Source organism: Podarcis gaigeae (genome assembly GCF_964106915.1).
Source record: "Podarcis gaigeae genome assembly, chromosome: 10".
Lineage (NCBI taxonomy): Eukaryota > Metazoa > Chordata > Lepidosauria > Squamata > Lacertidae > Podarcis > Podarcis gaigeae.
This window is the reverse complement of record NC_139686.1, coordinates 54,064,077-54,079,672: the sequence shown is the minus strand read 5'-3', so window position 1 is coordinate 54,079,672 and position 15,596 is coordinate 54,064,077. Positions and strand designations below refer to the sequence as shown.

General features: G+C 44.3%; 2 protein-coding genes and 1 long non-coding RNA gene across 14 annotated transcripts in view; 2 read left to right on the top strand and 1 right to left on the bottom strand.

Moving 5' to 3' along the window:
- ASZ1 (ankyrin repeat, SAM and basic leucine zipper domain containing 1) overlaps positions 1 to 541 on the top strand; it is a 49,188-nt gene extending 48,647 nt beyond the window's left edge. For all 3 annotated transcript variants that reach the window (XM_083699359.1, XM_083699358.1, XM_083699357.1), the window contains exon 13: positions 252 to 541. In XM_083699359.1, the coding sequence (XP_083555485.1) occupies positions 252 to 404 (153 nt within the window). In that variant the 3' untranslated portion in view covers positions 405 to 541. The remainder of the gene's footprint in view (positions 1 to 251) is intronic.
- A 1,422-nt stretch (positions 542 to 1,963) lies between these two features.
- LOC310825646 lies at positions 1,964 to 15,103 on the top strand. Of its 7 annotated transcripts, none has more exons than XR_014555374.1 (4): positions 1,964 to 2,585; positions 3,038 to 3,110; positions 12,251 to 12,363; positions 14,743 to 15,103. It is a non-coding gene; the product is annotated as an uncharacterized lncRNA (long non-coding RNA). The 7 variants fall into 7 exon arrangements; XR_014555377.1 differs by lacking the exon at positions 1,964 to 2,585 and adding an exon at positions 5,959 to 6,123 and having other exon boundaries at positions 2,640 to 3,110; XR_014555373.1 differs by lacking the exon at positions 12,251 to 12,363.
- The window catches only part of ST7 (suppression of tumorigenicity 7), a 98,311-nt gene continuing 87,269 nt past the window's right edge, over positions 4,555 to 15,596 (bottom strand). For 3 of the 4 annotated variants that reach the window (XM_083699297.1, XM_083699299.1, XM_083699300.1), the window contains exons 12-15: positions 12,486 to 12,636; positions 11,149 to 11,241; positions 10,343 to 10,482; positions 4,555 to 4,883 (exon numbers count right to left, since the gene is read on the bottom strand). In XM_083699297.1, the coding sequence (XP_083555423.1) occupies positions 4,788 to 4,883; positions 10,343 to 10,482; positions 11,149 to 11,241; positions 12,486 to 12,636 (480 nt within the window). In that variant the 3' untranslated portion in view covers positions 4,555 to 4,787. The remainder of the gene's footprint in view (positions 4,884 to 10,342; positions 10,483 to 11,148; positions 11,242 to 12,485; positions 12,637 to 15,596) is intronic. The other variant, XM_083699298.1, reaches the window with a different exon arrangement.

Sequence of the window (15,596 nt, the reverse complement as noted above, 5' to 3'; positions counted from 1 at the left end):
CCAAAGAGTAAAAGTCAAGAGTAATGTTCTGTCTGCTCAAGGGAGGGGAACACCCAAACCCAAGGCTCACTGCATCTTGGGTTTGTTGCAGTAAGTTATTGTTTAGATTTGAGAGCAGCCTCTGCATATATATGCATTGCTATTGTTTAAACCACATTCTTAGAAGTATAAATATCTAAATTTAAAGTATAGTGTACTGTGGTGTAAACATCTAACATTCTCTTTTCACCCAACTCCATGTATTTTATCAGCTGCATGATGGACAGAAAGATGATCCTTGCCGAATACAACCTTGGGTGGAAAAACGCTGGTGGAAGAAGCCTTTTGTTCAAATAGTAGCAGTAACGTTGGTTGGGTCTGGTTGTGCCATCTTTATCATGAAGTTAACTTTAAGGAAGAGCTGAGCTGGGAGTCATACATAAAACAACTTTTAAATATACTTTCCAACATCTTGAATTACGGCTAAATCTGTTATTTGTATTAACTTTCATGGTTTCAGGAGTGTCAGTTTTATAATAGTAAAAGCATTGTAATTTCCATATATTTGCTTCATTGTTTTTTTTAAATTATAGAATCTCTTCTCCTTGGCTCAATTTCTGTCTCCTTTTCAGATACCAATCAGGAAACTATGCTCTTCTTTATTGCCAGTTTATAGCATATTCTCCTTCACAGGACAGCCAGAGATGTGTGGCAAGGGCTTCCCTTAACAGGGATAGATAACCTGCTGGCTGCAAGCAACTGATATTTCTCCTCCTATTTTGTGAATGATGAGAGAGACCGTTGTTGCTTTGGCCACCAGGCAGCCAGTTCAGTGAGGAGTTCTCAAAGGGGGGAGTTTCCCAACTGGTCCCCATATCATGGGTGCTAGCTGGCATTATAGGAGATCCCTCCAAAGGAGGTTGCAGCTATGTTGGGTGGAGTTGCTGGAACTCCCATGCACAATTTCTGTGTTTTCTCTTGCTGAGGGACATTATAACAGACTCTGTTTTTATTTAATTTGCTGTAATTTTCGGAGGTGATTTTGTTTTATTGTTTTGTTATCAAGTAGCAACATGTGAAATGGTTTGTGAAGTTTTGTTAATTTGTTTTTAGTTGTACTTTGAATTGTTACATAATGGCAAGGCTGTAATTTTGCCATTACTATGGGTTGTAAATTTCTGAGTACAGCAGAGCTTTCCAAACTTTTCATATTGGTGATACACTTTTTAGACGTGCATCATTTTGCAGCACAGTAATTCAGTTTTACTAGCAAATGGACTGCCATGAGAAGAAGGCTATGTCTGTGGCGTCCTGAACTCTCCCTGAGTGTTGGCCAAAGTGGAACTGGAGAGACATGGTAGGCAGGAAGGTGGAAATGGTCTCTTCCTTCTCTGAAACACCTCAATGACTGCCAAAAGTAAGGTGCTTCATGTGAGGGGCTCAAAGAGGCAGCCTTGCTACTCTGTCTCATGTCCATTCCTTTAGCAGGAGGCATGCAGAGTGGAGAACCAAAGAGTATTAGGGTCTATCACTATCTTTTTTAAAAATAGCCTATAGACCTATAAGCTGCTCCTAGGCAGTAGCTCAGGAACAGAAAAGCTACCAGGCTCTTCTCTAGAAGGCACAGCCCAAACCTGGAAGGTGCCTTCTCTCCAGAAAGGACATAATTCTCTTTCCCCCCCTCCCCCGCTTAATTGGCTATCTTTCTGTTCCACTGTCTTGCTGACCAAGAACCAATTGGCTTCTGTCCTTTGTAAATTTAATTTATCTTTATGTCAAATAAATCTTGGTTCTTATATGTGCCTATTTGGATTCACTTTATTTTTGTAAAAGCATGGTTTTAAGTAAAAAGTACTGCATATTCCTAAATTGGACTTGGTGATCCTCCGGGTCCCTTCCAACTCTTTGATATGATATTATATACACACTCTACATCCTGATTCATAAGTAGCATTTTTCCACTATTGAAATACTTATTTGGACCTGAAGGACCAGAGAGACAGTGGAGATTCTGCTGGTAGCCCATCCACCTTGGTGCCGCCACAGAGAAGGCAGTCTCCATCATGGTATGGAAAACCTCAGAACCTTCCTTCTTTGGGATGTCATTTCCCACACAGAAGCTGCTTTGATTGGACTTGCTTGGGATTTCCTGGTTGTCATGATAGTCTCAGAAGTCACAGAGCCCAACACACATATCAGGTCATATCTTAGATCTGCTTTTTTCAACTGGTTGATGGTTCAGTAGGAGGTTTTAGTGGAAAATATCCTGTTGTCTGTCATGGGCAGACCATGAGCAAGGTTTGAAATGCTGATGACAGTGCCACCTGCAACAACATAGGATTCATTGAGCCCTTGGGACTTAGGGAATCTGATGAATTAATTAATGCTATGTGGGATCTTCTGACTGACGTGGCTGCTGCTTGCCTTGGAGCCCTGGTCCTGCTGGGGAACAGTGAGATAAAGAAGGCTACCTGCACAGTTGCTCCCGAATACCCTCTCTGGAGCAGTGGACCTCAGCCCTGTGGTTCATGGAAGAGCTCCTACTGGCTAAAGTGGACCCAGTGACAACTAGAATGCGGTCTCTTACGGAATACAACAGAAAGCAGGTAAGAACACAGTATCGTGCCTTTTGTCCTAAAACAGTTTTACAGGGTGATGAAGGAGGACATGTAGCAGGGCCTTCTCGGCGATGCCTGACAAGAGTTCCTCTGCTCATAATCTTTCAGATAGTTGTGCCCTTATTTCAGCAGCCATTTTGAGGTCAGGGCCAGTGGATATTTAAATAACTGCACCTTTGTCCTGCACTTGGTGTTTTATTTTTTCCTTTTTAACGTGTTGCAGATTTGTAATATTTTGCAGACACTTTATTTTGTCATCCACCCTGAAAGCCCTTTCAAGTTATGGGATGTGATATACGTTTAAATAGAACAAATTTAACATCGGCTAGCAGAGATGTGGAACAAGACTTTATAGTCCAAATTATCTTTGAAAATGGTGGGTTGGATCCAGAAATCAATAGGACTGAAGTGCAACTAACAGTCTGAATCCATCCCCATAGGTACGGTGTAGCCTTATGAATGTCTACTCAGAAGTTAGCTCCATGGAGTTGAGTGGTACTTGCTCCCAGGTAAGTGAGTACAGAATTGCCACCTTAAAAATGCAGACTAAACATTGGCCCTTGATGCACATATTAATATTTTGTATGTGAGTATGCACGCTAAACACCCAAAATATTTTAGAATTATGTTTGGTAAATGGTTAACTGGTGTCCAGTTTTAGCTTCGTGTGTTTTTTTATTGTACAGTTTTGTGTTTTATTGCTGTAAACTGGTTAGATTTTTTACAATGACAGAGCAGTATAAAAATGTCTTAAGAAACAAGATTAAATAAAAGGATACCCTTAACCAGGCAGGAACCACTTTTCTGTGTCTCCTCTGCTCCTGAGGTAGCATTTACATGATCCAATTATGCCAACAAGGGCAGAATTACCCTCCTTAATGGAATGGCATAGTTGGGACTTGCCTGGTCAGCCCCTGCCACAAGTTTAGGTTATTTAAATATCTCAGCAGCATGGGAGCAGCTCAGAAAAGCAGATAAGGCAATAAGTAAAGAGTTCTGATGTGAGAAATTCTTTACAAAGGCCTAATTCATTCATATTTCCAAAAACACTTTTGAATGTGGAGTTGAGATGGCAATTGCCAAGTGATTGATTGTCTATCCCAGGCTTGTTTCCTTTTCAGAAATAGTTGTCACTAAGGGCTGAGACGGGGACGCAGGTGGCGCTGTGGGTTAAAGCCTCAGCGCCTAGGACTTGCCGATCAAAAGGTCGGCGGTTCGAATCCCTGCGGCGGGGTGCGCTCCCGCTGCTCGGTCCCAGCGCCTGCCAACCTAGCAGTTCGAAAGCACCTCCGGGTGCAAGTAGATAAATAGGGACCGCTTACCAGCGGGAAGGTAAACGGCGTTTCCGTGTGCGGCTCTGGCTCGCCAGAGCAGCGATGTCACGCTGGCCACGTGACCCGGAAGTGTCTCCGGACAGCGCTGGCCCCTGGCCTCTTAAGTGAGATGGGCGCACAACCCCAGAGTCTGTCAAGACTGGCCCGTACGGGCAGGGGTACCTTTACCTTTACCTTTAAGGGCTGAGACGGATTAGTATTGTAGGTACGTGGGAGCAGAGTTGGACCCTCTCCACCCATGCCATTTTCCTCTCAATGCTACTATGCCTGCTATATCCAAAAGTGGAATGAGACTATTTGACACCCCCCGCCCCCAGCTTGACTACCTCATTACAGTTTTTACTAATATTTCCTGGGCATTGCAATAGAAGAGAGTATTGCTGCCATTAGCTGTAATGCAGGTGTACAAATATTGATCCTTTGCCCTGCTTACAAATACCCGTAATTACTAGCAGCACAGGGGTCTAATGCACTGAATCAATATGGTTAATTAGCACTTCCTCATCGACGGAGCCTAATAGTGCTTTAAAATATTAAAGGGGGGGTTCCACTCAGAATTAAAATGGAAGCACATCGAGGAGCTTAGTGGTAGGAAATGTGAACAAAACAGTATTAAGACTATATTGCTGCAATACACAAAATTTATTTCCCCCCAAAGTTTTTTTCCCTTTTGTTTTCTGAAAGCAAAATAGAATAGAACCAAACATCAATGTATTTTGTACAACAACAAAAATTATAACAGACAACCCATGAAGAGCTGAAAACTGCTTCCCTTTTTAAAAAAATCATGCTTTCTGGTCAGCAACAGTAAGTTGGCACAGAAAATGTCATGGCAGTCATTTCGGACTATTTTCCTTCAGATCCTTGTCAGCTGATGCCAGAGACTGGAGGGCAGGATGCTTTCCACTTTTTCCATCACAAAGTTCAAGGGGGCAAAGAGAGTGCTAAGAAACTGCAAAGCAAAAAAGAGTGATCATTTGTTGAGGAGAAGATAAAGTAGTTTTCTTAATACACATCTTGTTTTTGCAAATAGTCCGTATACACATAAACTTTTGTACAGTGGTGCCCCGCAAGACGGAAAACCCGCAAGACGAAAGGGTTTTCCGTTTGTGAGTTGCTTCGCAAGACGAATTTCCCTATGGGCTTGCTTCACAAGAAGAAAGCCCATAGGGAAATCTCCGGGGACCTCTTTTAAATGCTAGCGGTGGGGAGCAAAGCCTTTCCCCCCCTCCGGCCTTCAGAAGAGGTCCAGGAAGGCCGGCGGGGGCCGAAAGGCTTTGCTCCCCACCGCCAGCATTTTAAAAGCAGTCCGGGATAGCAGGGAAGCGCTTCCCGCTATCCCGGATGGCTTTTGAAGGCAGGCGGGGGGGGGGAGCAAAGACTTTCGCCCCCCGCCTGCCTTCAGAAGAGGTCCAGGACCTCTTCTGAAGGCTGGCGGGGGGCAAAAGTCTTTGTCCCCCCTGCCTGCCTTCCCGGGGGCTTTTAAATCGCCCTGGGACAGCGGAGAAGTCCTCCGCTGTCCCGGGGCGATTTTAAAATGCTGGCGGGCGGCAGTCTGTTCCCCCGACCTCTTCTGAAGGCGGGCGGGGGGCGAAAGTCTTTGCTGCCCCCCGCCTGCCTTCAAAAGCTGTCCGGGACAGCGGAGAAATGCGCTGCGTTTCTCCGCTCTCCCGGGAAGGCAGGCAGGGAGGAGCAAAGACTTTTGCCCCCCGCCCGCCTTCAGAAGAGGTCGGGGGACAGACTGTCCCCGGACCTGGTCTGAAGGCGGTTTCCATAGGAACGCATTGATTGATTTTCAATGCATTCCTATGGGAAACCGTGCTTCGCAAGACGAAAAAACTTGCGGAACGAATTAATTTCGTCTTGCGAGGCACCACTGTATTAAATACTATGTGGGCTATGAGAGAGATCAGCTTTCTGATTAGTATGCAAATATCTTTTCAGCTTTCTATTTAATCGCTGGTTTTGATAATGTCTGTCCTTGTTCTAACCTGGGTTTTTGTTTGCTTTCTCATTGTTTCCCCAAGATTCTGTTTTTTTCCTATTCTCATAGCAGCCTTCATGCTATGTTGTCTCACTTACACTGATGGACTTCACTTCCCTCTCTCTCTGCCCCTTTACTGTTCTCATGCCAATCTCTACTTCTTGGAAAGCTACTTTACCGGGCATGCTTCATTGTACATTTTAATTATGTGTGGGTACATTTTTATATTTCAGTCATTCTTGCCTCTGTCTTGTACTGGGAAAGTCACAGTAGTTGGCATCTGGTTTTTAACATTGTGATATATCAGTAAATCATGGTATTTTTCTGTTGCTATAGCACGATGTCTGAAATGTACCGTATTTTTCGCTCTATAGGACGCACTTTTTCCCCTCCAAAAATGAAGGGGAAATGTGTGTGCGTCCTGTGGAGCGAATGCAGTCTTTCGCTGAAGTCTGGAGAGCGAGAGGGGTTGGTGCGAACTGACCCCTCTCGCTCTCCAGGCTTCAGGAAGCTATCCGCAAGCCTTCGGAGCGTTCTGAAGGCTTGCGGATAGCAGCCTGCAGCCCGGGAGCGCTGCGCAGCGCGCCCCAGGCTTCGAGCAGATATCCGCAAGCCTTGGGAGCCCGGCGGGTGTTCCCGCCGGGCTCCCAAGGCTTGTGGATAGCAGCCTCCAAACCCGACCTGGTTTGGAGGCTGGCGGTGGGGGAAAGCAGCGCTTCTCCCCACCACCAGCCCCACGAGCTCGACGGCCAGCGGGGAGGCGGAGCGCCGCCTTCCCGCTGTTCCTCGACTTGGTCTTTGGGGCTGGTGGTGGGGGAAAGCAGCGCTCCCCCCTCCCCCGCCAGCCCCAAAGAGCAGGTCGAAAGGAACCCAAAGCCTCATGGGCTCCGGAGGCTTCAGGTGTATGCACCTTGAACGCACAGAACGCACCTTGTTTTAGAGGGGGAGAACAAGAAAAAAAAATTCCCCCGTTTTCCCCCTCCTATGGTCCCGTGCGTCCCATGGTCCGGTGCGTCCAATAGAGCGAAAAATACAGTACCTCAGCCACTGCTTCCTTCTCACCTTAAGTGAGGAAGACACAGCCAAGATACATCGCCCAACCCCATACTGCTCTGGCTTCTGCAAGCAAGAGTGCTTGATCAGCTTTCTGCATGCCTCAGCATCGAGCGTCCTGCCCTGGCTTGTACAAGCCAGAGAGGCCCTTAAACCACTCAGCTAATGTGTGAAAAGTAGGCTTGGGTGATGTATCAATGCATGGGCCAGAGCACAATAGCGGCTTCGCCCAGGGGTATATTGTAAGGTTACCAGATTTTCTTCAATGAATCCAGGGACGCTTTTCAACTTCAATGGATTTTGTATGGGGGCTGATTTTTAATCCGTCCTGGGGACATCTGGTAACCTTAGTATATTGCAGGTGAAACTGCCGCTGCTCCTGAGTCCCTCTACAACCAGTACCCAGCATGCTGAAGGAGAAACAAGCTGCAACTGGGCATTGGTGGTAGAGGGACTTGGGAGTGGCAGCGGTTTCACTCCCAATATAACCCCCGGTGAAACTGCCATCATGGGAGCATACAATGGGGACCAATAGTTTGTTCTTTCCTTGGCTGCCTGGGCAGGAAGCTCGTTTAAACTTCTCATGGGGCGTGTAGCTGCTGACCCCATAGCGGAGAAGTCTAACGAAGTCCCGGCCTCATGAGCTGGGGGTGTGGGTTCTGTTAAGACTTCTCCACTAAGGGGAAGGTAGCCTGCCTGACACGCACCCCCCAAGTGGCTGAGGCAGGCCCATATGCACCTCTCATCTGCTGCCTTTGGAGGGTGGTGGGGTCACGCAGGCTACCTCTTCCTTCCAGGAGAAAAAGGTAGCCCAGTGAATGGAGCCTGACACTTCTTTCACGTGAGAGGGTGGGCTGCATCTTTTCTCCCGGGGTGGTTGGCCACCCCAGGCGTAAAGATGCAGTGTGCCCTCTTGGGCAAAAGCAAGCAGGCACCTTTGAGAACGCCCACCCCTCTAACAGCTCATTTCCCCAATGCCCAGTGAGAGGAACAAGCTGCATCGGCCCCTGCAGGTGCTGGGGGTAAAACCATCTCAAGTTTCCTCAGCGGGAGTTCAGCGATTTCAGCCCAGCTCATCGTGGGGCTGGGGCCAATGCAGCTTTTTCCTCCCTCTGTTTCAACATCACGGTGTATCACCAGATCAGTGTTGAAAAGCTGACATCGTCCAGACCTAGCGGGAAGTGTCCGGCCCCTCAGCTCTGCAAGCCAGAGGGGAAAGGGGAAGGCAGCCACTTGAGCAGGCTGTCTCTTCCTCCTGGTCAGTTGCTTCAATGGTGACTTGGCAGGAGGAAGAGCCTGCACATCTGCTGCCTCTTAGCTGATCAACCCTTCCATATACCTCCAGCTCCCTTGAGCCAGAGGCATGGGTTTTGTGTGTGGCTTCCTTAAACTGATCTGCTGAGGGGCACGCAGCCTCCCGCCCACCCCTCAGCAGTTTAATGGAGGCTCCCCATGTTGAGAGGCGGCAGGTGTGCAGCCTTTGCACAGCTGGAATTTTTGAACTGCTGATACATCACACCTCCCTGCCTGCGATGTATCAGCAGCTCAAAAAGTCTGACACAGGTATTGCGATCTGAACACCATACTGGTTTTAATAAATTTTGTGATTTTATTGCCCAGTAACTCTTTATGATCAGAATCCAGTGAGTTAGCATGTTTAAGATTCTAAAAATGTTTTGAACTGACCCTTAATTATATCGATAGGACTATTTACCAGGAGGGCTGTCAAAAACGTCTCATTACCCTTTATAACTAATTTTGTTTGAGAAGGCAAATGGGACCCATAACAGCAGCAGCGATAAGTCGTCATACGCTACAGCTTACAATATCAGTTTAAGGGAAGACTGGTTGCTTGCATCATGTTAAAAAAAGTAATAGTTTGCTGCTACAACACATGTCACATGAAACAGACATGACTGCCATAAATGTGACTGTATTTTGGCATGCAATATGAAATGCAAATCTTCTAGTACATTGTAATACAAAGAACTCTCACATTTATATTCCATAGCGTAGCTTTTCCTGAAAAGAATAGTTGAAACGGGTAGTTAAATCAAACATTTAGTCAGCAATTTGAACCACTGCTGGTTTGTATGGTGTTTCATTACAGTGGTGCCTCGCAAGACGAAATTAATTCGTTCCGCAAGTTTTTTCGTCTTGCGAAGCACGGTTTCCCATAGGAATGCATTGAAAATCAATTAATGCGTTCCTAGGGAGACCGCCTTCAGACCAGGTCCGGGGACAATCTGTCCCCGGACCTCTTCTGAAGGCTGGCGGGGGGAGAAGGACTTTTCTCCCCACCGCCAGCCTTCAGAACAGCCTTCTGAAGGCTGGCGGTGGGAAGAAAAGCCCTTCTCCCGCCGCCAGCCTTCAGAAGAGTTCCTGCAGGGCTGCCTAGGCTGCGGATAGCAGCCCGGTGCGAGGGACGCTCTGAAGCAGAGCGCCCCTTGTGCGGGGCAGACATCTGCAGCTTGGGGAGCCCTGCAGGACTTCCCCGCAGGGCTCTCCAAGCTGCGGATAGGGGCAGCAGGCTGCTATCCGCAATTTGGAGAGCCCTGCGGGGAACTCTTCTGAAGGCTGGCGGGGGAGAAGGGCTTTTCTTTCCACCGCCAGCCTTCAGAACAGCCTTCTGAATGTTGGCGGTGGGGAGGAAAACCTTCCTCCCACCGCAAGCCTTCAGGACAGGTCCGGGAACAGAGGAGAAGGCGGCGCTTCGCTTCCCCGCTGCCCCCAGAGATTTCCCTATGGGCTTTCGTCTTGCGAAGCAAGCCCATAGGGAAATTCGTCTTGCGAAGCCGCTAAAAAATCAGAAAACCCTTTCATCTTGCGGGTTTTTCGTTTAGCGAGGCATTCGTCTTGCGGGGCACCACTGTACTTTGCTTGTTCTCAGCTCTGTGATAAAAGGAATGAAGCTTCCACTCCATTTTTCATAAAGTTGCCAACATGTAACCTAGAATGAATGTTGTGGTAACCATACTATAAGGATCTACCACAACTTTGTCCTGATCCATCATACTGTTGGATAGAAGAGTCTTAATTGGAGACATTATACTGGGGTCTCAACAACAAGGGCCAACTGCAGCATGGGGGCAAGAGTTTACTAGACAGCTAATGCACTTTGCTTAGGGACAAATTAAGAGTGTGTGGTTTGCACCTTTATGGTGCCCTAATAGCTCGCGCTGTAAAACAATGCATTGCAAAAATAGACCGTATTAAAGTCTGTTTTCCTGCACAACGTTTAAAATACATAGTTACAGCACCCTCAAAATCATAGCCCTTGTCACCAAATTTCATACAGTCCTATTTTATTTATCCAGTCAAACACACACACTCTTGATCCACCCAGAAAAGGGTCATGAGGAAATATTACTCACTGCTTTAGCGAAGACTCCCATGAGCTCTGGGAACTGATGTGTCAAAAGTGCCAGCATAGCTGTGAAGGAACATAATCCGGCAGTGAAGAGAATAAAGAAAGGAAGCTCTTTCTTGGGGTAAACTGAGACTTCATGAAATGCTGCATGGAAAATATTAGGAAAGAACAAACACAAAGCTAGGGTAAGCAAAATATATTATTTGAAACATTCTGGCTCTCAGTTCACTGAAGTATTCCTAGGGAGGTTCCTTTTTAAAAACTTGGTCACCTAAAATGTTCACCAAAAGCATGTTTGTTGAGCTTGACCTCTGTTGCTCTAACACACTCCTCTAGTTCATCCTTATCTTCTTTCTCAAGCTAAACCAAACATCCATCTTCATGTCAAAACTCTCATACAAGATTACGTATTGTAATGGCTAGGAACATTGTTTATTTTTCAATTATGCATAAATTTCCTTATGAATAACAACAGTGGGGTAAAGCATTTCCCAGCCTTGATAGTTTTGTTATGGGAAGGGCACTTGGAGAAACAGCCTGTTTTTTAGTTACAGTGGTACCTCGGGTTACATACGCTTCAGCTTACAGACTCCGCTAACCCAGAAATAGTGCTTCAGGTTAAGAACTTTGCTTCAGGATGAGAACAGAAATTGTGCAGCGGTGGCAGCAGGAGGCCCCATTAGCTAAAGTGGTGCTTCAGGTTAAGAATAGTTTCAGGTTAAGAACGGACCTCCAGAAAGAATTAAGTACTTAACCCGATGTACCACTGTACTTAGAAATTAAACAAGGGGAAAAAAGTTTCACTCTTACATGGAAGAAGTTCTCTGTCTGCTGTTTCTGTACAGATGGGGTAAGGGTAGAAAAGGTGCCCTTTTTCCAAAGGATAAGGGATCATTCTGAAAGCTATAAAGGAAAGGGAGGAACAGTCACAATTTGAAGGTGACAGAGCCATACATTGCAATGCACTTTAGATACAAGATCAATAAACTTTTCAGTTGCTAAAGTAGTCATGTAGGGCAATGGTTCCCAAACTTCCCACACACTCAAAAATTGCTGGTGGTCCTGGACTGCTTGATGATTTTTATACCTGTTGTAGTAATTGTAATGTACTGTTCTAGGGACTATATGATTTTTTTATTGTATTTCTTATACTTTATTGTATTGTATTTGTTTGTCTTCCATAGTATTCATCTTATTGTTATTACAACAAGAGCAATAGAAGAAGCAATAAAAATATAATTTAAACTCAATACGAATATTTACTGTAGACATGCCATGGATCACCTGAATTAAGTTTGCAGACCACTTTGTGCTTTACAGACCACAGTTTGGGAACCTCTGATGTAGACTCCCGCAATAATAAAACACAATCATGTAAACATCAAGTTAAGCTCCTTGTTATTTAAATTTGCAATACATATAATCCCTTCTCTCAATGAATCCTGATGTAAATAGTTTCCAGCCACTTAGCCAAATTATTGAATTCTCCATGCATCTACTATTATATTCCTATCCAAATAAATATAATACAAAAACGGTATGCCTATTTCAGAACCTCAATATCCCTGCAACCTTAGGAGGAATTGAGATGTAAATGAAAGCAGCCAAGCACTGCTTTGAAGGAATACAGAGGTGCTGTATCATCAATATTAACAGTGCGATTTATACATCTCTACTCAGAAGGAAGCCCTATTGAGTTCAATGGGACTTACTCCCAAGTAAGTATCTATAGCAGTGGTTCTCAAACTTGTTTCTCTGGGCCACATTTTTCAGAATAAAAACATGGAAAACAACTAGGATTGTTCTCAGTATCATTTGATGCTCTTGCTCTCATTTTGAAAAGATAATCTATTCATAATATGCAAATAAAAATAAAGATGTGATACAATACTACATTCCTCTTCTGCCACAGAACTCCTGTGCACATGCTTCCCTATGTATTTTGGCAAGCAGGATAACCTTATGTACATAAGAGAGACTCAGTGCACTGAAGCCCCCATTTCTGCAAGAAGGCGGCTAGATCAGGTACTAGCATGAATCAATCAATATTCTGTAGCCTGCAAGGGCTTTGCATATCAAAAACAAATGAGCTATTGCATCATTTGGCATTCACCTGCCAGATGCTTCTAAGAAAGTGAGTTACTTACTGCCTTCCCACGTACAATGTAAGAGATTTAGTGCCCCCTCGACCCTTTTCCAGTGCTGAAGGTGAAAGAAAGCATAAGCTATTGCTTCACTGTCGCCTCTCTTCAAAATATGTTCAGGAGGCAATATCAAGCTTTTCATTTCTAGGAGATACTGCAACAGAAAAACAACACACAGTCGCAAAGGAACAAAGTCACTACCTGAAATTTTGCACTGGGCCAGGATGTACCTGCTTCCTGTGTGGTACTGTAAGTGTTTTTTTTTAAATGTGATACAGCATTTAAAGGCCATGTTGTTTAAAGAATTAGTAACCCTTTTTGTAGTGGCTGCCAGAGAAGTTTAGGTCAAAATTGGAAGACGGTTGCTAATTTGACAATGGAGACATAGTATGGCAAAAAACTGGAATGCTGAACTTATGGGAAAACTAAGCTCTTAAAAATACAGCAAAGCATAACAGTTTTGAGGAAACATGGTACATTTTTTATTCAATGTATCAGAAACAACAGGATAGGGCACTGCAGTCAACTCATGGCAATCACTGGAGTCTCAGCTGAGCCAATGAACATAATGCCTACATAGTTACACATGATTCATTAACTCTGTGTGAATGTTACACAGAGAGAATGAAGGGAGAAAGGGGGTCGTTTGGAGTGAAAGACACAAAATGTGACACTACCAACTGCAGTTGAAGTATCCCAAGTTCTTCAGTGTGCCAAGCATCCCTTGCCAACTGGAGAGAACTATTAAGTAAAACCTTACTCTTGTAAAGACAAATGCTAACTATGAAAACAGCAAAAAAATTAAAAAATTATCTAATTAGGGTAGCTCTAATAATGAAAGAGTGATATAGAGTTGGAGGCTCACTACAAGTGCAATTCCCTACCTCCCCCCCCCCCACCCAAAAAGCAAGCCTCACTGAATTGAATGGAACTTCCTTCCAGGTAACCGTATAGGACGGACACCTTCTGCACACTTACCTGGAAGTAAGACCCACTGAATGTAGTAAGACTTGCTTCACCCACCTCTATAGGACTGCACTGTATATACAGTGGTACCTTGGGTTACAAACGCTTTGGGTTACAAACTCCACTAACCCGGAAGTAGTACCTCGGGTTGAGAACTTGCGCGCCGGTGGAAGCAGGAGGCCCCCATTAGCAAAAGTGTGCCTCAGGTTAAGAATGGTTTCGGGTTAAGAACGGACCTCAGGAATGAATTACGTTTGTAACCCGAGGTACCACTGTAATACAATTCAGACACATCAGTTTCTACCAAGTTGCTTCTTCAGGATCATGCTATTCTTAATATCCATTCTGCCAATTTCTAGTAATCCATTTAAGTTGAAAAATCCTAATTTATAGTGGTCTTTGAAGTTTGTATTTATAGTTCTGCATCAAGCACTTTTATTGTTTTGCTGTCATGGACAAGCCAACCTGGAACCAATTCTGGGGAAGGGCGGTATATAAATAGAGAGACGGACATGAGTTGCTTACATTTCAAAACCCCAAACAAAATTGACTATACCATAAATTATAGATATAACTCTCTGATTATGGTTCTAATTGTTAATTTATGCTGCTGTAATAGTGAATAGCCATTTAAATGTGAATTTTAAATACTATTCCTATCTGGGAGGTTTAATAATTTAGGATACTGCTTCACTGCCTATAGCTAGGGTGAGCCTAAAACTATTCAAGAGATATACTAATCTTTTTGTATAAGCATAGTGCTCATGCTGGATGCGCCCAAGGCCAGGCGTGTTCACTCTTTGCAGATGTTGTCAGAACAGCCTAGGAACATGTTGCGTGTACATGATTAAAACTATCACACATTACAAGGAACATGAGAACACAGGCTAGGGTCATGCACTCGTTAACTTATGCTCCACATAAACTAAATGCACAGGGAAAATCCACTGAAAGAATACCGCTCTGATTAAAATCTGGAGCCTTCAGTCATATGCTAGAATTTGCCATTTTGTTTGAAGAAAGAAGTTGCGATACATTTGAATAAAAATATGAGATAAAAGCAGATTACTCTTATTTCTCCTCTTCCTCCCACCAACCCATGATAGAAGTTTCAGAAATCAAATCAAGCAGCAATTTCTTGAAATCTTGATTAAATACTATTCATGCAAACGACAACAAACACAGCTTCATCCCTCAAGTGGGAAGAGGGAGATGTTATCTCTTAGTATAAAAAAGGTTGAAAGATTAAACCAATTAAGCTGCATTTTTGACTACATTGATTTATTAATTGCAGGAGGACCTCAAGCTTAGTGGAAAACCGATTACTTAAATGAGGACAGCAGAGGCTGATTTCCTGAGTTATGGAGACCACATGGATTTACTCTTCAGAAGCAACTTTATCTCTGGACCAGTTCTACAACTGGCAGAGCAATCTTACACATGTCTATTCAGAAGTAAGACATCTTTAGTTCAGTGGGACTAACCCTCATGGAAGGATTGCAGCCTTAGCTACTGTTATAAAGAATTAAACAGACTTTTCTATTAGCTATGCATGCCAAAGTCCAATGTTGAAAATGTATTGCTACAGTTTGAATGAGATGCTAAAATGTAACCTCAGCATAGGTTCTTCAAAAATAAACCCTCTGCCCCCTTTTCTTACTTGTGGGGCAATATTTTCCTTGATATGTTGAAGCACGAGTCTTAAGCACTTGAAACACAAAATGGTACCTCACTTCTGCATTGTAAACAGCTCTCTATTTCTTGGAAAACAGCAGATCAGATTATTGCTCTAACCAAGCCGCCACAGTATGCTTAATATTTTTCCTCCAGATTAAGTAGTGAGAGGCAAATGTGAAATCTACTACCTGCAGTATGAAATGCTACAGGTGAGGAACTGCAGAGCTGTTCTGCATTGTATATCTGCAGCCCAGTTTTAAAATGGCTAAGGCAGCACACAAAAAACAGGTGTGCTAAGAATATAGTGCTAAGGGCAATTGCACAAGCGAAGCTGAGAGCTATGCTCAGTCTGAAATTCTGACTGTTGATAACATGGAAGAAAAAGTGGAAGGAAAGTAGTCAACTCGAGAGCTTGATTCTAGCTGATGTAAATGTGCAAAATGCTAAAGGAAATTTACCCCATCACTTGTG